Source organism: Pyxicephalus adspersus, chromosome 1, assembly GCF_032062135.1.
Source record: "Pyxicephalus adspersus chromosome 1, UCB_Pads_2.0, whole genome shotgun sequence".
NCBI classification, from domain to species: domain Eukaryota; kingdom Metazoa; phylum Chordata; class Amphibia; order Anura; family Pyxicephalidae; genus Pyxicephalus; species Pyxicephalus adspersus.
This window is the reverse complement of record NC_092858.1, coordinates 48,618,803-48,642,500: the sequence shown is the minus strand read 5'-3', so window position 1 is coordinate 48,642,500 and position 23,698 is coordinate 48,618,803. Positions and strand designations below refer to the sequence as shown.

The following is a 23,698-nucleotide window of genomic DNA, read 5'->3' as shown; positions in this document are numbered from 1 at the left end:
CAAACTGTCATTCAATATATAATACTATTTTTATTTCTTTTCGAATAAATCATCCACTTTTTCTTTACCTAAGCAGGGGAAGTTGCAAGTAATGTCTTACTTACATAAATTTAATTTTATTTCCAAAATTGATATTTGGTCAGAAACAAACTTAGTTAGATTCTGAAATTGAGAGAGCCAGACGAAAATGTAAACAATTCCTATTTTTACTGAATTTAATAATGTTCCTACTGTGTTCTTTGTTTATGATCATTTATGCTTTGATTTCTGCCCAGTCACAACCAGTTTAGACTCAAAAACAGGTATGGTAAATTGAAGCTTCCAAATGTGCAAAGATCTTTAATGCTGGTATGTAATGAGGTATGTAAAAACACCATTATTGTACCAAGCCTTTAATTACCTTGTAGTAAGTGAGTCCATTTTTACATATTTGTATATTGTAGATATATGTTGAAACTGATTTTTTTTCAAATTTTAGCAAAAGTAATAAAGTGTAAGCCAATAAATGTAAACTGCTTGTGTACACTTACATTTTTATCCACAATTCAAGTCACACCTACCTCTGTTTAAATGCTTTTTCTGCCATTTCTCTAGCAGCTCTTTTAACTTCTTCAGGTACTGCATCTTTCTCTGCCTGTGATACCTGGTAGACTTTGTGTCCTGCATCCAGGCGGTATGGACCACCCTTTCCACCTAATCCTGCTGTGTCTCTGCCACCTGAAAATAACAGAAAATAGGTATAACAATAGTGAGGAAAGAGTAAATACAGAGTACAAAAAAAACATGTTTGGGGTACAACAAAAAAGTTTTATTTTTATAAACTAAAGTAACCAACCATTTCTATTAACTATCTTTTCTCATTCCTTTATTTACTTTCTCAGTTTCCTTTTTCTTTCTCTCCTCCATTTTTCTCTCCAACTAACCTACCAACTGTTCCTTTTTCGACCATAAAAGAATGATTACCATCCCTTCTGTTACAGACTACAAAAGCTATTGCCTGATAATTTAAATAAAGAAACTGTTGGTGTTTCACAAAAAATAATGTGTTTTATATGAGCACAGTACCCCTAAGTGTGGTAAGCCAACAATTACCTTATTACTATGTGGATCCCCCTCAGCAATCTGTGGATTACCACACGTGTCACAACTGTCATATCTTCCACAAATGTTCATTAAACACCAGACTGCAGGAAAAGAGCTAAATACACAACTAAAATACATAATCATATACTGCTTTAGGGTTTTAAAAGGATGTGTAATTCTGTTCAACCAGTTTTGTGATCATAAAATATATTATCCAGGCTGGAGATCTCACTTTTCAAAATTTGGATTAAACAATTCAACCTTTTTACCAATCTCAGATTACACAATGAGAAAAAAGAAGCACACTGATGAGGTCAACACCTGTCTCTCTATTAATGTAGGCATGTTAAACTTTAATTGTCATCATTGTGCAAAGCAATAAAACATTGTCTTTATTGTCTCAATTTGGCTCTCATTTTAAGTACATATCCAGATTAGTGTGCTGGGGTTGTATGAGGTCTATAACTGGTTGTATGAGGTCTATGAAAAAAATGTTTTCCCCTCCTAATTCTGTTTTCTTTGGGTGCAAAGTGTGAAATGTGCAATGTTCATTGGGTGCAAAAATGTGAAAACTAATTAAAGATATTTTCTAACTAAACTTAATATAATTTCATATGCCTAGAGAAATAGCTTTAAAGTTCATACCACTAGAATGGTGTTTGGCCACTTGTGTTTTAAATTTTTAAAGCCCAGTTAAGCTTACCATTGTAATCATTTAAATACATTTAAGGTGCATTAGCACATATTTGTGCAAAGTCTTTCAGTTTGTTTCAAAAAAGAGTAGAAAATCCTAACCCTGGGCAGTATGCTGCAGAAAAAGACCATTGCTCTCTTTGTGGAAAGAGTCAGCTCTCTGTACACCTATAGATTAGATATCAGCTAAGTTTAGGCTGCTGCTGAAGTGGAATCTCTAGCTATTACTCAGCAGGGCATGCGTCAGATAACTCCTGAGACATTTCTGTACAGAGAGTAAAGCTGCGTACACACTTCCAATTTTTATCGTTGGAAATGAACGACGAACGAACGACGAACGATCGATTGGGCAAAACTCGTTCGTAAAAAAAAGTAACCAACGACGCCGACGAACGAGGATAGTCGTTGGAAATGAACGACCGGACCGGCGGATCGGATTGGACGACGATCGTTGACCATCTATCGTGTGTACGGTCGTTCATTGATCGTCCATGGTCTGAGCATGCGCGGTGAACGAACGTTCGCTCACTTCCTGTGGTGCACGTCACTTCCTGTATCGTTCAAACGATCGCATCTATCGTGTGTACAATATCTGCGAACGATCGTGTCGTTATCTGTATGTACAGGATCGGTGCTATACGATCGTTCGCAGATATCATGCAGGATCGTTCGTTTACCAACGATAATAATTGGAAGTGTGTACGTAGCTTAAGGGTCCTTCTCTGCAGTATGTTGCCAGTAGTAAGGTTTTGGTTCCTTCATGTTTTGTTTTGATGCATCAGGCATATATTTAAATGATTTCAACTAAAAGATAGACACAACCCCTTTTGGTAAAGCAGAGCTTGTAAAAGTCTCTGGGATAAGTCATCCACTTCCACTTTTGTATTAAAAAAAACACCATGCATTCCTTCACCTTCCCTACAAAGGATGTCATATTATTTCTTCACATTACGTTGAATGGAAATGTAACTGCTGAACGTTTCATTAATAGCTATTCTATCCCACAAAGTATTACTTATTGCCCCCTCAAATGGTTTCAGTTTTTTCATACACTTTAACTACTATTTAATGCTTTATTCTTCTGTCATTGTTGGCCTTAACCCATGTTGGCTTGCTGTGCCATTAGCTGCTATTTGTTACAGTATTTCATTTTGTACAGCATTTGTTACTTTTGCAATGTTTTTCAGGACATGCATTATGTCTACCATATCAGAGACCTATAAGTGCACTGACTATGTAAACTATATAGTTGTAATTATATTGGTTCCTTAGTTCCATACTTTAAAATGAAGTTCTAATAGCATTAATGATCCTTTTCAGGTTAATGCACAGTAAATGTTGCAAAATGAACTATTAATGTTGAGACCTGAAACAAACTATTTCCTAATGTCAAGCTTCAGATGCAGAGGCATTCAGTAACAGATATTACCTCAATATGTTTTATATTCCTATGCTAAATTCCTCTTACTGCCAAAATTTAACTTTTTAGAATGTCCTTAAATGACAGGAACTTCCTCTGCTGCATTACTTCATCTAAAATCTTTCCATCAACTCCACATTTAAAGCTCATCTAAGGGCTTAAAGGAGAATGATTAGAACTGTTGACTGTGATTATTTCATACTCCATATATAATACTTATCTAAAGATTTTAAATAAAATGATTGGTACTACTGTCTGCAGTGACTTCTGAAATCTAATTTCTTGTGCATTAGGTGTATAGAAATGACCTTATTACAAAAAGTCTGCAAATAACAACATGTATGCTTCCTTGCAATTATTAAAAGTTTATGTACACCACAGTTAAATTATATGTCCAATGTAAATAACGTGACATTTTTATTAATTTATATTAATCAGGTATTTTAATTTTAGCTTTATTTATATATATATATATGGACTGGGAAGTATGGTGTTTATCCCTTTTTTTTACTTTAAACCTAAGATAAGAGCTTTGCCTGTCATTATAATGATTGCCAGTCATCAGAATCTGCTTTGACCTTTTTACCCACCATACACAAAACCTTCAATTATGTATGGGTAGTGATGTGTAAGAAACCTTAAAAGTAAAAGTATTTTAGCAAGAATACCCAACCATAAAGCAATTGTAACAGTAAGGGCTCATTCCAAAAAAAAAAAAAAAAAAAAAAAAAACACAGGACATCCTTACAAACTGTGCATGAAACCTGGATGCTTTTCTACCCATACATGGCTGTTTGATTTTTTTCATTGAAATTATTATGCAAGTTATAAGACCATGCAGTGCTTTTTCTATTTTTCTATATGGTGCATGATGTTCTGGTTTAAGTAGTTGTATTTTGTTCCCAGTAGAGCTAACAATACTATTCCATTGTATTTATGTTTTGGACCTCCATTCTATAATCTTGTCTCTTAAGAAAAAATGAAATGTTTGCTAATAGGCTTAAAAATACACCAAAAACACTAAAATTAGTTACATAACAAAAAAGATACAGATGATTTGGTATTGCAGCTTCCCTAGTTGTCTACTCACCAGACCAAAAATGTATATGGTTATACTAGTGTTCTGGCAACACAATTCACACACACCAAAACTGATTTTGATTTGTTACTGAACTTCAGAAACATTGTCTTCCCTAATTCTATATGTGAGTATATTTTCACCTATTATATGGCCCATTCTTTAAACTAAATTTGCAAAATCTTGCTTTTTACAATAAGAAAGAGTAACCAAAGCAGGCCACAGTGCTATTTCTAATGTGAATATTAGGTTGTCATACAATGACTCATCTCCACTGACGATGTGACAAGTAAAGCCCTAATTTGTTTAATCCTCTTTTTCATTTCAGTAGCAGAAGGAACATTTTTGCATCATGCAGGACTTTCATTTGCCTGGTTGTCATCATAAAAGGTAATGTTACATTAACACTTGTTTGCTTATCTTTAACCTTCTGATTTCTAACTGCATCACACTGTTAATAGTTAGTGTTGAATAATGACAGGTATCGATTAAAACCTGCCCTGATTAAATTTCAGTTTTTGAGAGAGAACATCCTTGTTACAGATCTTTTAAATCTATCCTTTATAGTTGTATGCAATGACCAACAAGAAGTAAAAAAAGGATTGAAATTCTTAAAACAATCATTAAAAAAGAACAAAATTATATGAATAGAGCTAATATAAGTTAAAATCAAATTAAGGCATTAGGAAGCATATGGGGTGCAGTAAAAAAACTAAATTTGCTTTTATACATATTTTATTTTATGTCTGAAAAAAATGTACCAATCCTTAGTTCAAAGAATATAAAAAAGTTTAAATGGCAGGAAAATGTATTTTTATTAAAAAACACCTTATAAACTACATAATCTGTTCTTTTAGTGTAAACTGCAAGCAAGAATAACAAAACATACAAAGCAGGATGAGTTCATAACACTTAGTAGATTATCCAGGCTTGATAAGCACATTGTAGTCAATGGTTTTCCCAATAAATTAGTGAAAATGAAAGCACTGACCCAGTACAAAGGTTACTGTTTTGAGGGAATGTTAAAATAAAAGCATTGCTGGAGTCATGTCTTACATAATAGACATGATCACACGAAAGGGCTGGGATCCTTAACTACAGGCTAGCTCCTCTGCCTCAAGCTGCATGTTGCACAGGTGTGAGACTTGACATGTGAACACCCAGGATTAGGAATTGTAATGCTTGTTTAGATCAGAAAAAACAGTAACGAGAAGAGCAAAGGAATAGTAAGAATGAAGCTTCAATGTTGCACACACATGACAGCATGCCAGTATTGCTAAAGGAAACACGTGTGCAAAACAATGTGCTAATTGAATAATGAAAGTCTTCTTTGGGAAAGAAAAAAACTGATGGTATATAGTTTGTCAAAACAATGTGTGAGGTATTAATATGTTAGTTTTGAAATGTCTCATTTATAATAAATAACATGTGGAATGTTTAAAAAAACGTAGCCACCAGGATTATAACAGGAATTGGATCTATTATATGTTTGGACAGATACTGGAAATGTGAACACTATCCCAAAAAGAATACTGTAATTAAAATGACTGGAGGAGCTAAATTCCAGCCAGCAGTGAATATTAGAAACATATGCCTCATAACCCTGTTCCACCTACCAACCAGCAAAGGTCGAAAGCACATAAAGTCTGGGGTTTAAAATATAATTCTTACCTATCTGCAGGTCCCTGCTTTCCAGCCTCATTACTTAGTAGTGGCTCTGCAATATACATAAGGATGGTAAAAGCTAGCCCATATACTGGTCACAGAGGGAGTGGATGAGAGAGTTAGCTGCTTGCTGAGTAAGCTAATTATTTATCTACATTGTAAGCCACCATACTAAACTAGTTATTAATCTTTTCTGTTTGGGGGCATGGGGCACATCATACTTATCTTCCTGCTAACCTAAGTTTAGTTGCAAAAAATTACTAACTTATATACACTGCAAATAATTTCTTGGCAACAGGAACACTTAAAATTCAGATTTTGTTTTTTAATCACAGAAATTAGGTCCTCAAATTTCATAGTAAAATGCAAAATCACTTAAAATAGCATTGCCCCAAAATTGTTGGAGAAAGCAGATGAGCCTATATAATACTAACCAGTTCCACCAGCCCAGGTATTTCCACCAACATGGGGCACGTTATCTGGATCCATCTTTCCATGTTTTGGTGAACTCACATCCAAACCACTCTCTTTTTGCACTGTGATCTATAAAAGACAAAAAAGAAAAAATACAACACATGATTAGTCACTTGGTCCTGCAGACACTATAGTGTGCACTGCACTCAATCATTTTATTTAATGTAATATATCACATATTATAATTTGGTAACAAAACAGTTAACATAATGAAATATGGTCCATATAGAGAACTCTCTTCTCCATTATTCACTTTGAGATCATTACAAAGAACAAGAGGACACTCTTTGCGTCCGGAGGAAAAGAAGTTTAAGCTCCGGATAAGGAAGGGATTCTTCACACACAGCACAGCACAGAATATATCTGGGTATTAAGGCTTTAAAGTAAAAACAGTGACTGTTGATCCAGCGAACATCCGATTGCCTAATGGAATCAGGAAGGAGTTTTTTCCTCTGTTGAAGCAAATTGTATCAGGGTTTTTTTTTTGCCTTCCTCTGGACCAAATATGTCTTATAGGGTTTTATATCTGGGATATGTTGATTTCCCTAGTGGTTGAACTTGATGGACTTATGTTTTTTTTTTTTTAAAACTAACTTACCCAAATGTAACTATGTAACTTTTTAAAATGAATCTGTCCAGAAAAATTGGCTCATATGACCAGCATATGCTAATAACTACAGTTTGTCAAACCTGATTTTTATCTTTCTGTTGTGCAAACCTGACTTACAAGAAGCTTTGGCTACTGAGTGAGGGTTTATTGATTCATCTTTGGTAGAAATGCCCATATGACCCTTTCTGTCGTGCTGCATGATTCTCTGTACATTTCTCACTGGCTTAAATGATAGTCCAAGATTTTACTGGGTTTAGCCTTTACTTGTTATTAACTGGTATTGATCTATACTGAGAAGCTTTAAAACAGTTATGTGGTTGGAAAAGTGTCTGAATTGTATTGTAAATATAAACTTACATACACAAATGCATGCAAAATGCAAAATTAGATTTATCCCTCATGAAGTGGGGTTTTGCAGTCATTTAGCTTCTAATGTACCTTCAGCCCACTGTTGAAATTCTCTTTGGGTTGATTGTATGTAATGACGTCTACAGCCTAAATAGTGTTTTCTGAGATGACTGTTATTCAAAAAATGCAATATCTTAATCCCTAAACGTAGCACTGAAATACATTCCATGTTCCTTTTATCTTTCTAGACTATAGGAGCATTCCTCATAGATCAAAGGATATTCCAGAAGATGGAGGTGCTTCCTCTATTGTTGTTGTTAAGAAGCTAATTTCCCCTCGATTATCTTTTGTGGTAGCGCACACTGTCCAGGTTAGAATTCTCCTAGTACTCAGCAATACCCCTCTTATAAACATGTGATGGTGAATGGAAAATTTAGCTGTTTAATAGAATGTTTACTCCATAAACATGCACACTGATATTGTTGCACATGTGTGTGGGCAAACACCTATGGCAATGGCATAATCTTGAAACAGTGTTCAGCTGTGAAAATCCAACCCAAAAAAGAAAGGGTTTTATGTACATTTAACAATTACATTAGTTTCAATTCTGATTACATTGAGGTATTCAGGCACAATTAATTTGTGTCTTAAATGTACCCACATCTGGATATAAATGTCTGTTTGATAAATGAATTTGACTCTGTTAGACAGCTATCTGATTGTAAATCTGTGTAGACTGAAGAATCATTGATCACGGTAAATGGATTTTTATTTATTTATATACTATTTACCCAGACAGTTTCTTGTCTGGGTGACCCAGCTGTCAGGAAGATAAGTAATAGGACATGCTGGGAAACCTTGTCTGATTGCTGAGTTTTCCCTAAATAGTATACTGCTGGAAGCTTTTGCAGAATACTTCTTTACCTCGATACCAATGCTCAACACAAAACAATTACAAAATTAATGTTTCTGGAAACATTAAACATCCCAGTTGCCTGAGGGGGATTAGGTCTTACTGTTGTATATAAAGCCCAAAAAATTGTGAGGCTATCAACAGAGCAGCTGCCAAAAGCTTTCAAAGGGTCAGAAGTTACTTGAAGTCTGACCCCTTCTGGGCTGTCAACTGTCTGACCTCACATCTCTGAGTGTGCAAAATGGGAAGTCATAATATGTACAGGCTGCAAAATTTTGCATGCAGCTAAAATAACAAGTTTGATTAAAGAAAGAACAACTAACATATACCTTTCATTGGTAACCATCATTTAAATACTATTTATGTAAAAATGTATGGTTATTTTTACATACCTACATGTCCTTAGTCATGACAAAGGATTTTTAAGACAATAAATGATGTCTACAATTAAAGTATGAAGTAATCATGAACAGACAAGATAAGGATGATGACAAGTTTACTTTTTGATACCGGTCTGTTTATAATACCCCCATAAATATTACTATTTTAAAATATAATTTTAATCCAAATACTGAACTTCATTGGTATTAATGGCACTGTTCTTTCTTGGTTTGCCTCTTATCTATCTAACTAGTCCTTTCAAGTTTCTTTAAATAGTAATTTTGTCCTCTCCTACTATACTCCCTGTTGGTGTTCCTCAAGGGTCAGTCCTTGGACCGGTTCTCTTTTCTCTGTACACCTCCTCACTCGGTAGTCTCATATCTTCCTTTGGCTTACAGTACCACCTGTATGCTAATAACACTCAAATCTATCTGTCCACCCCTGACTTGTCTCTCCTGGTCCTTAACAAGGTTTCATGCTGCCTATCAGCTATCCCATCATGGATTACTAACAGGTTTCTGAAACTCAACCTGGATAAAACAGAACTTATATTCTTCCACTCTCTCTTTCAAATCTCCCTCTGACATATTTCTAACTGTTTATTAATGTGGTTATTCAACCCTCCCCTTAGACATCTTGTCCCAAGACCCCCAAATTCCTTGTGCACTCTCTTATCTCTGGTATCTGAACTACTGTAACATCCTCCTCTCTGGTATTCCACTAACCCGACTCTCTCCTTTACAATTTGTCATGAATTCTGCAGCCAGACTTATCCACCACTCTTCATCTGCAGCCTCTTTGATAGAAAAATTCACCCCTATTCGTTCCTCCAAATACTTACTAATGACTTCCTTACCCTTAACCTTCCTTACTTCTTTTCTATGGCTGCCCTGAGTCTCTGGATCGCTCTTTCTTGTCCTATTCAGCTTGCTCCTACTTTCCGCACATTTTAAAGAGCCTATAAAACACATCTGTTCAAAATCGCCTATCCGTCTTTTTAGCTCTCTTAAACCCTCACTACTTACCCACCAATCCATATCCCCTCCTCCTATTGTGTGATACTTCCCTACCTCTTAGATTCTATGCTCTTCTGGGCAGGGTGCCCTCCTTTTCCTGTGCAAATATTTGTAAAATTTGTCTGCTATTCGCAACCCATAATTAATGTACGTGTTGCGTAATATGTTGGCGCTAGATAAATTCTGTTTATTAATACTAATAACAATAATATTATTAATGTTTAGTTTAAAAAATTACTCATCTTTAATTTTGAGAATTACTTAGGCTATGCTTGCACTAATTATGGAGCTACGTAGTTAAGTCTTTGCACATTTAGATTCTTTGGTATTCACTTATAGAGGATATAAATATAAATATAAATCTTATACTAATGACATTTCATGTAAAAAACAAACAAAAAAAACAACTTATAAAGCCAATTAACAGATTGGTGAACTGGACCCGTGAAATGTAGGGTTATGTCTGCATTTTGTTCCTATTATATACTACTTCCATACAAAACCAGAGCACCTAAACAAGTATGAGGGATCAGGTGATGATAGATCAGCATGATGACAGTCTCCTGTCCACAGAAGCTGCAGATGCTCTCAGCTGATTGTTAGAAGAAAATATTGATCATACAGGTTTAAAAACCTGTTTAGGCTCTAGATGCCTGCATGCTCAACCAATTTCAGCTAAGGTCTACTAACATTCTAATAAATATACAAGTGCTTTCCTGTTAAAAAAAATAAACATTTACAAACTGAAAACCTGAATATTGGTATACCTAAATAAATATTGGCATGATGGAATCTGTTGTGTGTTGACTTACACCTGGGGTTAGATTTGATAACTTTTAGAATTTTTTTTTTTAGTATGTCCTGAAAACCAAAACCTCAGAATTGAAAGAGGGTGTATTTTTCATAAAAGGGTGTATTATTCATAACTAGTGTTGGTCGAATAGCTCACTATTCGATTCAGCAGCTATTCGGCCGAATATAGCAAAAAAATTCGGGTGGTCGAACATCGAATTCGAACACCATTAAAGTCAATGGGAGAAAAATTTGGGTTTGTTTGAGCACTGTGTAGAGCTTCTACAGCCTCCAAACAGATGTAAAAACGATACATTATAAAAGGATACATAAAAAGATACATTGTAAAAGGATACATTATAAAAAGATACATAACACTATTACATACCCCTGGACCTCACATGAAGATTAAAGTGCACCTGTCAAATCAATTTTAGGCTAAAGCTAGGTACACACTTCCAATAATTATTGTTAGAAAATGAACGATTACGACCGATCAACGATTATGCACGATTATACTTAAACAATCATATTGTGCACAATTCTGTACATGCTGTAACAATATGATCGTTCAAATATAATCCACCAACAGTGTCCACACGCTAGATACAATCGTTTGAACGAATTCGGACAACCCGAATTCGAACATCAACACTATTCATAACTGTAGATATGAGGTCTAAATGATTTTCAATTTGACTGAGAAAAGGTACAGTTCATCTCATCTAAAGTGGGCCATCACCTGTTTAAAACTACTTACACACACTAATACATCAGGGAACTTGTATGCATAGAGGAATTGTGATACTTTGCAGTTAACTTCAGGGACAAGGAATATTTTTTACATTATGAATTGAAACATGTGTGTAGGTAGGAAATGACCCTCCCCGAAACACTGGTTTTCATGTGACCCCAGAACCACAATAATGTGGATGAATATGTACTTGAAGTTACAAAGAAGAAAACCAAATATACAGTATAAAATGCACGATTAACAAACAATGAAAAATAGTAACACAAAAATGTAAAATACTGCATCTCCAGACTGTATAATTGGAGAGCCAAAAGCTGAAACTTGTGGCAGGAGCCACAACTCAAACATCAGTAGTTCTGAATTTTAGCTTATTGGTTAATACTAAAGGTGTATAAAGACAAAGGCTTTGCATCTATACATTTTATTGGTAGTTATAAAAAGTTTGCCAGAAGTGTTTGGGGAAAAAAATGATTATCTACATAGACATAGGTCAGTGGAAGATTGCTAAGATCAATATGTAGATACAAAGCTGTTTCTTCTTCACGTATGTGTAAATTGCCTTTAGCTTAATGTTGTGGGTTCTCTGTTGGATGACAAGCCAGTCTGCTCATTCAGCTTCAGCCACCACTTTCTCTAGACATGAAATTTAAGCACCTTGCAGTCAAACACCCTGGCTTTCTTTTTACAGATTGTCGAAGATTCCTTGCCACCCACAGAGATTGCTAAAGATAGTAGAAGACAAGAGCAGGCCAGTGGAAAGGCTGACAACAACACAAGACACAGTACCTACATCCCGACCTTGAAACATTTTTTCCACTGTCTTCTCTTTACTTATTTGCAGTAACAGTCAGTGTAAAGACGCCTAAACATAGGCTGAATTTATTTTTTAAACCACTCTGAGCATTGTTTTTAATATTTAGATAGTGCAGGAGTACTCTTACTTCTACAAAGAGTACATAAAAAAAAAAAAAAATCACACTGCTCCCACCTGTAATTTAAACTGTACAATACCTTCCTCATTAACTGCTACTAGTACACAACTTTTATAATGTATTTATATAATGTTCCTAACAAAGTCTAAAGCCTTGCATGATATTGAGATGAGGCAGCAAACTAGAGGCAGCAGACTAGAGTGCCAAAGGAAACCTATGCAAAGATGGGAAGAATAAAGAAATTCCATATATCCTGGTCGAGATTCAAACCTGCAAAGAAAGATTGCTAGTCACTGAGACACTGGGCCTGATTTAGTTGAAAACCAGAGAACCTTGACCAAACCCAAGGAAACACATACCTGCAGAAGAATACAGATTTTATAAATTGCATGCAAACAATGTCTATTTTAAGAATAAATCTTTTAACTCCAAAACTGCAAGGCAAACCAACAAAAAGGTAAAAAAAGAACACTATATAATACCAAGTCTAGACTGCCACCCAGTAATCAATGATTACACTACATTGAACCATTTCCTACTAAAAGGCATCTCCAGTCTAAAAGTTTGGTGTTGACTGGGGAATGATAAGAACATTTGTCAGGTAATTTGCAACCACTGGTCAGAAAAGAAGGAAAAATGTTACAGTTAACATGAAAGGTAGAGAGGAAACCTATGTTGGGAGTTCACAATTCAGTAACAACTGTTAAGGTATTTCCCTTGAATTTGGGCATGTTTCCTTACATCCCATTGTGCCTGTGAGAGAGAATAGATGGACAAAATCTCCCTCTTGCTGCACTCCTGTAATTCAAGATAATAAACTACTCTAGTATAATAAAGTCTCACATATGATTCTCCACATACTATCAATTACTGTAACTACTAAGTGTATTTTTTGAATGGAATCAGACATCCATTCTTGCACATTTGCCTATTCCTGGACCGAGCCTTACAATGATGCACCTCTGAATTTGGACTGAATACTGAACACCGATCCCCCCAAAACCCCTCCTTCCCCTTTCTTTATTGCTATCACTTTTCTTGATTAGCCATTTCTGTATTGATATTCATGCAGATGATCTCCCTTTGATGTTGTTCAGCTGGGTTTCAGTCTTTTATTTTATGCTCTGTTTACTATTACCAAATCTAATAAAATGTATTAAAAAAACAAACTAAGCTATTTTATGGGACAACAAAAAATAATTATATTTGTATTTTTCTATAATAGTATAAAAAAAGTAGCAGAGCTTTGTAAGAAAGTGCTTTTCTAGTGTCTACATCAGTGTTAGGAATATGGCTGTGGAGAACCAGAGGCCTTACTGTTACAATTACCACAAAGTAGAATTACATTCCTTAATGCTATTTCCCTAACAAGGAAACATACCTTTTTGACTTCAGTGATAGAATGTAAAATAAAATTGTGACCTTTGCATCTCTTATCCTTAAATCAAGAATTCACTTAGTTGCACTAATGACTGTTTTGAAACAGAATGGTGGATGCCTAGACAACTTTTGTTCGCCTCCATATTATACGGCTCATAAATCAGAAAAGAAAAAGTGTGAAAGGATAACCTTGCTTCCAAAGCATGCTATTGTGCAGCAATGTCATAAATTCCCACAGCTCCTGGACAGCATCAGATAACAGTAATGCAATAAATGGAACGAACCATGCCTTGGTTAGCTCAAAGTTGTTTTTGGAAAGGCATGATGTGTGCTTCTTTCACTTTGCTGCATTTCTGAGCATTAAACTAAAGGTGTGTTGTCCCAGAATCCTCTATAAAAGCAGCTGTAACCATTCAGACAGTGTATGCCTCACATTGCTGGCAATGCTGTAAGTACTTTAAAAAGAACTCAAATTCACTTTAAACATTACTGTCAACATTTAAGTTGGTCTGCTTTGAACAACAATGCTCTCCAAAAGGTAAGTAGAATTATTTAAATAATTGTAGCCCCAAGAGTTCTAAAAGGAGATTGATTTTTTGTATAACATTTGTCAATTAAAGAAAGAAAGGGAGGCTTTTCATATACCTGACATAGGTATCCTGAGAGGCTTTGCACTCCCATTCATTCTTGACCGCCTAGGCAGCTAAAAATTAGGGGGCGTGCTGCCCCCACCCCTTTAAAAAAAAAAAAAAAAAAAAAAAAAAAAAAAAAAAGAGTGTTGCACCTAAAAAAAGGGAATTTTTTACCCTACAAACCCAGAATTTTTACCCTACAATTTTTACCCTTTTATGTAAAGTGAGTATAGGTACGTTTTAAATCTCTCTTTGTGTAGAAGAGCAATCTGGTCTCCAGTGATACCCATATGTTAAGGTGCTCATGGAGGAATAGGAAAATAATTTATAGTTCCACTTATTGTACCAAGGAAAGGCCAAGCTAGAAAATCCAGATCATAAAAATTAGAAGTTTTAGGCTCAAATGGGTGCCTTCTGACTCCATGCAGCCTACAGGAAGTCTGGAAGAGCACTGAAGCGTGTTTGGTTTAAAGAGCCTCTCTGCCAAACAGGACAAAGTCTCAGAAGACATATTCTTGGCTTTGTATTCTGTCCATTCAACCCCAGCTAGGTCTGGAAGGACTGGCTCTATTTTGGAGACATGAACATTGATGAAATCTTATCATAGCCTTATCATGTCAGGTATTGTTGATTTGGTGAAGAATGTATGCTGTAGGAATTTCTAGGCATTGCTCACTGCCTGAGACATACTCTTATTCCTCCATCTGGGTATGTCAGAAAATCAAGTGTCTGGGTGGAGAGTGAGTTCTACCAGAAGGTAGCTCTTCATGATTGCGTGCTCAAGTAGCCATGTCCCTGACGAAGTCAACTTTTTTTTTGAAATGTTTTTACACATTGAAGTGTGGCTTTGGGTGCAGTTTTAGATAAGCAATGTTAACTGATTCTAATTACATATTTTAACATATACAAAACAAACATGGATTTTTATACAAAAACTGACATAAAAAATGGTAAAATTAACAAGTTTTTCTTTTGGCCATGAAGCACTTGTTTACTGCTGGATAGAAAATTGTGTACTGAGACAAACAGACAATACACAGAGGCACAAAAATAGTATAAAAACATTATGCTGCCTCAAATTAAACATCACCCACAATATCAATCTGTATTTGAGCTTGTAGTCCTGTTCATTTGTACTATCTACTCAGACTAGACTGTCAATTGCGTGGAAAAGCAGTTTCCAGCGCAAATCAGTGCCAGGATATTACCAGGTACTAGATGTGCTTTTTATCCCCTGTAGTTTGCAATTAAAGAAGAAAACTCATGCACAGAATCTTTCTGACTTTAGCCTGGTTTGTTGCCAGCTGCAAGCAAAGATGCTATTCCGATACAGTGGCTCCATTAGCAGAATAATCTTGCTTATGAAGGAGCACATTCCAAGAATTCCACATCACCCTGTCTGATTGTAAACACATTGGATAAGTCATATTAAACATTAACATCCTAGCTCAAACATAATTCCACAGCTAGGATCGAATCGAATGGCATATGGATGAAAAAGAATAATCATTACATCAATAATGTAATATTATCTATTGACTACTATATGTACTTGGACTGATACTGATGGGAACTAAAAATACCCCTTTATACCATGGAGTTCTATGTTAGGGCAGGATGTTTTATATATACCATGGTAAATTAGTCAGGTAGATGCTACATATTTGGATAATAAATACTAGTTGTACATATTAGATAGAAAGGAATAGAACTATGGAGTTTGCTAGATGCCAGGAAGCTAAGCATTTTACATACTGCTAACAAATTAATCCATGTTTTATACATCATCAGAATGGGGATGGAAGCTGTATATACTACAAAGTACCAGGTGAATGGGTAATAAAAACAACTTTGCAATGTGCTTATGTCAACTATATAAATATAACAACTGAATATCTATATTTGTTTGCATGAGAAACAGACTACATGATCCCTAAATACCATGAAGTTATTTAGATTTTCGGTGGCTATTTGAAGGTATACATGGGCATGAATGGGCAACATACCTGACCCAAATCTCTACCGTGTTGGTAGCAGGCCTGGATAGGTAAGTAGATGTGAGAAATGTCAGGTAAGTCATAAGACCATCATCACCAATTCACATATAATGGATAACAGAGTACCTTTCCTATCCATGCCAACATTTTTTGGCTTGCAACCACAGATCACTGTGGAAGTTTATGTCATTTTCTTTTAGTAATTGTCTTTGCACACAGATGGGTAACGTCCACTCACTGCCCACTATATTAGATACATCTGTTCAACTGCTTGTTCAACTGCCAATCACATAGCAACAACTATATGCATTTAGGAGTTTAGACATTTCAACACAACCTGCTGTAGTTCAAACTAAGTATCAGAATGGGAAAGGAGATTTAGGTTTCAGGTGTGCAGATGGACAACAGCAGCAGGAGATCACATGGGGTTGCACTTCTGTCAGCTAAGAACAGGCACCAGAGGCTACAACTTGCACAGGTCCACCAAGAGAAAATTTTGATTTGCTGCAACAAAGTTTTAAGTGGAATTTTGGGTTTGGGATGATTCTATAATTTGTTTTTCATTGTTGAGTGATTCCAAAATGTTTTTACCTACTTGGTCTGAACAAACATATGCTAACCTAATTACATGATAAAATGTTAAAATAAAATAGTTTTGTGTCATATCTATGATTGCCCCCCCCCCCCAAAAAAAAAGTACAAAGTATTAGGGCTGCTGTGATACTCTGCTGTTTTTTTTGTGCCACATCTGATGATTTAACTCCCATGTGCATAGTTATATGTTGTAATTTTTTGGACCTTACTGTTTTAAGAAATCTCACTGTCATCCACTATCGTCAACTACTAATATGGACTTGCACTTGTTTTAAATCGTTGATCCTGTTACAGTTACAGTAGATGGTAACGAGTACTGCAAGTCACTAAGTTCTGCTGGAGACAGAAAAATATTACTGACATACAAAAAAAGGCATTCCTGAAACACTGCTTTACCCTCTTGTGATATGCTCCAAGTTATATACTTTTATATTTATATATTTTCTTTTTTGTGTAGAAACAAGGCACACATTTTTATAGTCTAAGAGACTATAAACTGTACTTCAGTGAACCAAGATTTTTATTACATTTAATGGAAAAGCTACAGGGGGTACGAGTGAATAATTGGCAGTTAACATTTTACTAGTTTAAACATTCATGTATATTCCTTGTAAATTCTCAGCCACTAATAACTGAAAACATTACTAGAGCCTTTATCCTCAGGTATAGTATTATAGCAGGCACTGAACTTGTCTGCGCTGTCATCAGTATTACTGACATCAGTTGTCTGGCATGCAGCCATGTCTGCAGTAGATACTCTTTAGCTAAAGTGGATCTTGCACCAAGCTAAAAGTGTAACAGAATTTATAGGAATAGAGTATGTGCTGCCAACAGCTGCTTGATCTGGCATGATGGAATGTCAATAGTCTCTTAGAATGCATGAAAATGACGCTACTAATAAATCACCAGTATTAATAAAGAATGATTACTTTGAGAAATAAAAGAGATGCCTTCTTTCAAGTTTGCGGTGTAATTTAATTACATTAAATTACACTAGGGGGACAAAATGAATTTTGATGAGAGACCCTGGAGACTGTTTATTTTTCCCTAACAGGGGTGCCTTTGTTTTATGTATGCCCATAAAGAGGCAAGTCCCTTGTTTTGGTTATAGATATGGCTCTCTGATGATGGGGAGAATTGTGGCACATACCTATGTCTTTGTGTAGAAGATCAATCTGGCTGCAGTAGTATTAGGCCTCCAGCACATTCCTCACAGGATTTTTTGTTTGATTATAGGATCACTGTGTTATTGTATTTGAGGGCAAATGATTAGCTAATGGTTGCTTTGAGGATCTGTGTTGTTCTCGTTATGAATGCACACATCATTTGCCAGGTGCAGCACAATTGCTAGGTGCACTGTAAATAATACGATTACCCTACATGCCTCAAATGTTTTATTTCCCTTTTTATTCCTCTGGATATTCAAGCTCAGTTACTAGAAGCTTTTCTCTTTTGTTAAATGTTTAATTGAAATGGCGATCAAAGCAAACTATTAGAGTACCTGATGAGAAATTGCTGTATGGGAAAAATTTTTAAAACAAAATAATTTGAAAATGGGTTTTTAGGAATCCCATGATATTGCAAACTATCAACACTGAAATAAATAATTTGTAAAGAAATCTATCCCCTCTGTTCCTGTCCCAGACAGAGCTGGTCTCATAGAGTGAATCCTCCACAAAGACATAACTCTACTGTGCCAGTTATTCGCCCCAGGGCCACTGATGGTGTGGACGTTACCTCAGTAACACATCAAAGTACAACACATAGGAAAGGCTAGATGATGACAATTACCTACCAGGCAAACCAGTTGTTGTACCAGGAACATGGTCAGATGGCATATGATCAGAGTAGAGAGAAGCCAGAATCAAGGTCCAAAATATGGTCCAGGTTTAAAATTCAGAAAAACAGGTTAAGCACATAATCTGGGAGTTTACAGACATGTTGATTAGGAGCAGGTTAAGTATGTTGACGACCTCATAAGCACTCCTAATGACCAGGTGTAAAAAACAACCTTTAGATAATGAAGATTCATGAATGATTCAGTTGTGAGATGATCTTCTTGTTTACCACCTCTGAAATTAATTTTCCAGAAATAAGGATTGGTCTGAACTTACCATAAGTACTCCTTTAATACAAGTACTTCCCATGGCCAAAGGGACAGCAGGTAAGGTGTTTCTAGTGATGGGTACTAATAATGCTACAACATACAAGGACATTTCATACAATTGTGCAACTCCAACCCAATGGAAACAGTTCAGAGAATGTCCTTTTCTATTTCAGCACCGCTGTGTCGCTGTGCAGAAATCTAGCTTACTAACATGATTTTGATGAGCTTCATGTGGAGGAACCCAAGTAACCTACAAAGGGTCCTGACCTCAAACCTATTGAACACTTTGGGAATGAAATGGAGGACCAACTGCAAACAAGGTCTTCATGTTCAACATTTTTATGTGACTTAACAAACACTGTTCTGGCTGAATTAACAAAAATTTCCATACACAACCAAAAATAGCGTGGAAAGTCTTCTATTAAGAGTGGAGGCTGTTAAAGCCATAAAGTGGGGGAAGGGGGCAAACTCATGGTTTTGGAATGGAAAGGACAGTTTAAGTAAATGTAATTGTAAGCTCCTCGTGGCAGGGTCCTCTTCTCCTGAGTCACTGTCAGTAACTGTCTGTCATTTGCTACCCCTACTTAATGTACAGCGCTGCGTAATATGTCGGCACTATATAAATCCTGTTTATTAATAATAATAATAATAAAATGTAATAGTTGTTTTAAGCCAAATTACTAGTATATAGAATTGTCAATATGGGATTCATTTGGTCAACAAAAATGGTCAGACGCACTAGCACAACAGACTGAACATTCTGCTAATATGAAGATACCTGCACTATACCAGAATTTCAAATAAACTTGCACCTTACTAGAACAAACAACTCCTAATGTTGTAGCAATTTCTCATTTTTTTTTCTGTTTTTGCAGCTTGTTTCACCTGCATGAAGAGCTCCTTTCACCGTCTGCTCACAGCAAAATCTTCCACATACAAGCGCACACCCCCCCCCAAATCAACTCCAGGCCTTTTATCTGCCTAAATGATAATGACATAACGAAGGAATTGCCCACACCAGCCCATGAAATAGCCTTTGAGTCAATTGTCCAATTACTTTTGACCCCCTGAAATGAAGCAATTGTGCAAAAAAAGGCTTTAGTTCCTCACTTATGCAATCTTTTAAGTTTTAATTTTTAATCCACTGAATTAAAGCTGAAAGTCTGCAGTCTGCATCTGAGTTGTTTCATTTAAATTTAATTGTGGTAATGTACAGAACCAAAATTAGAAAAAAGTTGTCTCTGTCCAAATATTTATGGACCTAACTGTAACTGTCTCTAGTCCAATCATGCTGTCGTTTTATGTATTAAACAGAAGTACCTTAGGCTCATAATGCTTTAAATGCATTATAAATTAAATGCAATGGAGTATAACAGAAAGCAGAGTACATACTGAAAAAAGCCAGTACTAAGAGATCGTATCCACTAGTAGAATAATTGTGGTAATGTACAGAACCAAAATTAGAAAATAAAGTTGTCTCTGTCCAAATATTTATGGACCTAACTGTATATTAATAACATACAGACTGTGAAATCAGCAGTTTATCAGTTTCATGTAACATTTAATCACAGAAAAATTCCTATTAATATGGGGTGACAAATCAACTGTGTCTACTATTACTGCACAGACGTAATGCTAACATCAACTAATAAAAACAAAGAATTCCTTTAAACAAACCAGAACAATTAGTAGAATGTATGAAAAAAGAACCTACATTTAGGTTCTATTATGTTTGTATACTTATCAAAAAACAGCCACATGCAGCAATTTAGAAGATATTTAACATAAAAGTTTAATATAATGGTACTTCAGTATTTTTTATTTTACCACATCTGATTTGTATACAGCAGATGCTGTTCCAGCTGTGCACTCACATCATTACTGCATGATACAAAATCATGTTAGTCAACCAACACTTTCCTGTGCTTTCACTCAGAAAAAATGAATCTTAGCCACAATAGAAACCGCTAGGACATTTCCTGGCCATCTGCCTTATTCTTTCTCATCTCTCATATTACATCTGCTGCCTGCCAAAGCCCAGTCAATAAAAGATGGTTTCACCCTATTGAAAGATGCAATCCTTTGAATGAAACATCAAGATAAATGAAATCTTAACACACAGCTAATATATACATATAGACAAATTCCAAAACTACCCACCTTAACAACAGTGAACTTGTAATGTAATTTATATTGTCTTATATCGTATTTCAAAAACTGAAAGACATGTGAGACTAATACATGTTATAACTAGTTCTAAAAAATAAATCCCAGTATCATAGCATCGATGTGAGTTCTGTGGTTCTGGACTGCTTTCTGGACTTTCTGGTTTTTGGACTGAGTAAAGAGGTTTTACATGCATGAACATTACTAGAAGGTGATACAATTTATGAAAGATATTTCCAAACACATTTAATGCTGGCTACATACATACAGAAATAACATCTGATGAATAAATGGCAGTACAAAATTCTCATATACCATTTAGATTCAAAGCTACTTTGAGCACTTGATTGATAATACAAGAAAAGAAGAGCACCATGAAAAGTTTGAATTCCTTTATGGACGGTCATTACGGGGTATGAAGTAAAACATTGATTACTGGAGTTATTGATTTTAGCATAGCTGGAAAGTTACATTAAAGCATGACTAGTTTACTGAAGGGTTTCACTTGTTTCCTGGAACTGGTGTTTAAAGCTGCATATGTTTGCAGCCTATGGTATATGGTTTCTTTTCTGAATATTTTACATTTCCCCTTCATGTAGCAACACAGACAGATGATGAGTCTGAGAAAACGAAGGATTCAATTTAGAACGGTGGTGGATAACTGTAATAGACAATATCTGCAGTGAAGCAAGCAAAAATAGTTAGCCCATTATTGAAGGGGTTCCTTCAAGGTTTTGAAATGGGGATATATAGTATGCTAAACCAATTCTGTACTACCAAAAAAAAAAAGGTTTTCATTTTTGACCTCCTGAAAATACTGGTCGTCTTACGGTATTTTGCTTTATTACTTTTAGACCAGTGGTCCCCAACCCCTGGGCCTCACACAGCCAGTCCGTGACTGGTGAGTTGGGGGCCGTAAATGACAGGAGGCAGAAGCCCTCCCTACACTGCTCTAAAGCAGAAAACCACCACTACTTCCCACCACTACATATCTCCCATCCTATTGTGTGTGAAATTCCCCCACCTACTAGATTGTAAGCTCTTCGGGGCAGGGTCCTCTCCTCCTGTATCACTGTCTTTATTAGTCTGTCATTTGCAATCCCTATTTAATGTACAGCGCTGCGTAATATGTTGGCGCTATATAAATCCTGTTTATTAATAATAATAATAATAATAATAATAATAAAAAGCAGCAGTCGCCAACCGGTGGTCCGCAAGAAAACTTTGATGGTCTGTGGCTCTGGCTGGTGCTGCTGACCATATCTCTCGTATGAATCACAGGCTCAGGCCGGTGGGCGGGCGGTGTGTCTGGGGGATTCTGGCATTATGAAGTCACTGTGGGGGAAGTTTCTTCAGCTTTGAGTGACACACAGTTCCCCGCACATGCACGGTCCAGAGCTTATAAGTTTAGTGGTCCGTAGGTCTGAAAAGGTTGGCGACCACTGCTCTAAAGCTAGTGACAGTAGTAGCGTAACCAGTGGGAACGTGGGAGGCTCCCCTCACACTGCTTACACAGGAGCTGCTGAGCAAGGCAGAGTAATGTATGTAAGGCTTACACTTCTCTGCCATTCCCAGCAGCTTTGCCACCTGACAGCACACCGGCTCTCTTACACTACTCTGCTATTCTCAGCTAGTGTGCTGACAGGAAGCCGATCTGCTGAGAATAGCAGAGTAGTGTAAGCTGTACATATACCGATTCTTTGTTACCGGGCCCTGCTGTCAGAAAGGTTAGGTACCACTGGTTTAGACAATGGCCGGCAGCAAGCCCACATATCAATAAATGAGTGTAAAGTTGAAACTTTTAAACTGTATACTTGCTTGAAAACAGTACTAAAACAATTGAATCAACACAAGAGTAATGATAGCCTCTGTACTTTCACACTGCAAGTCTTTTTCTAATCTCCAGCAGCTTTATGTAGTGTACAACAATTCACAGACAGGATGATAGTCATGCACATAAGTGTGTAGGTGTGTGTACATTTTTTCATTTATTGTATGTCACCCAAGAGGGTAACATTTAAAATCACCAATATACGGATGTTTAGAGCTATATATTAGTCTACTGAAACATGTTTAGATGCCCCAGCGGATGGTTATGCAACAAATACAATACAAACCTAACATGTTTTATATGGGAGACTGAAGATAAATAGCTTTGATGTTTTTTGTAAGCCCACAAGAACACATTCTTCAAAGTATAACTTGCAACGGAGAAGGGATTAAGAATGCCAGTTAACTGGAGCATGTAAAGGCAAACAAGATATATTAATATTATCGCAGCCACGTGCTATGATGCCATTGCAAAGATTATTATTATTATACAGTATTTATATAGCGCCATCATATTACGCAGCGCTGTACAGAGTCCATAGTTGTGTCACTAACTGTCCCTCAAAGGAGCTCACAATCTAATGTCCCTACTATAGTCATATGTCATTAATGTAGTCTAGGTCAATTTAGGGGGAAGCCAATGAACCTAACTGCATGTTTTTGGGATGTGGGAGGAAACTGGAGCACCCGGAGGAAACCCACGCAGACACGGGGAGAACCTGCAAACTCCATGCAGATAGTGTCCTGGCTGGGATTCGAACCTAGGACCTAGCGCTGCAAAGGCCAGAGTGCTAACCCCTGAGCCACCGTGCTGCCATTGATTAGAGAGATCA

General features: G+C 36.2%; 1 protein-coding gene across 1 annotated transcript in view; it reads right to left on the bottom strand.

Annotated features, from left to right (window-relative positions):
- Positions 1–23,698, bottom strand: part of VWA8 (von Willebrand factor A domain containing 8) — a 197,537-nt gene that overhangs the window by 29,664 nt on the left and 144,175 nt on the right. Inside the window, exons 39-40 of the mRNA XM_072410304.1 lie at positions 6,374–6,482; positions 561–717 (exon numbers count right to left, since the gene is read on the bottom strand). Of these exons, the coding sequence (XP_072266405.1) occupies positions 561–717; positions 6,374–6,482 (266 nt within the window). The remainder of the gene's footprint in view (positions 1–560; positions 718–6,373; positions 6,483–23,698) is intronic.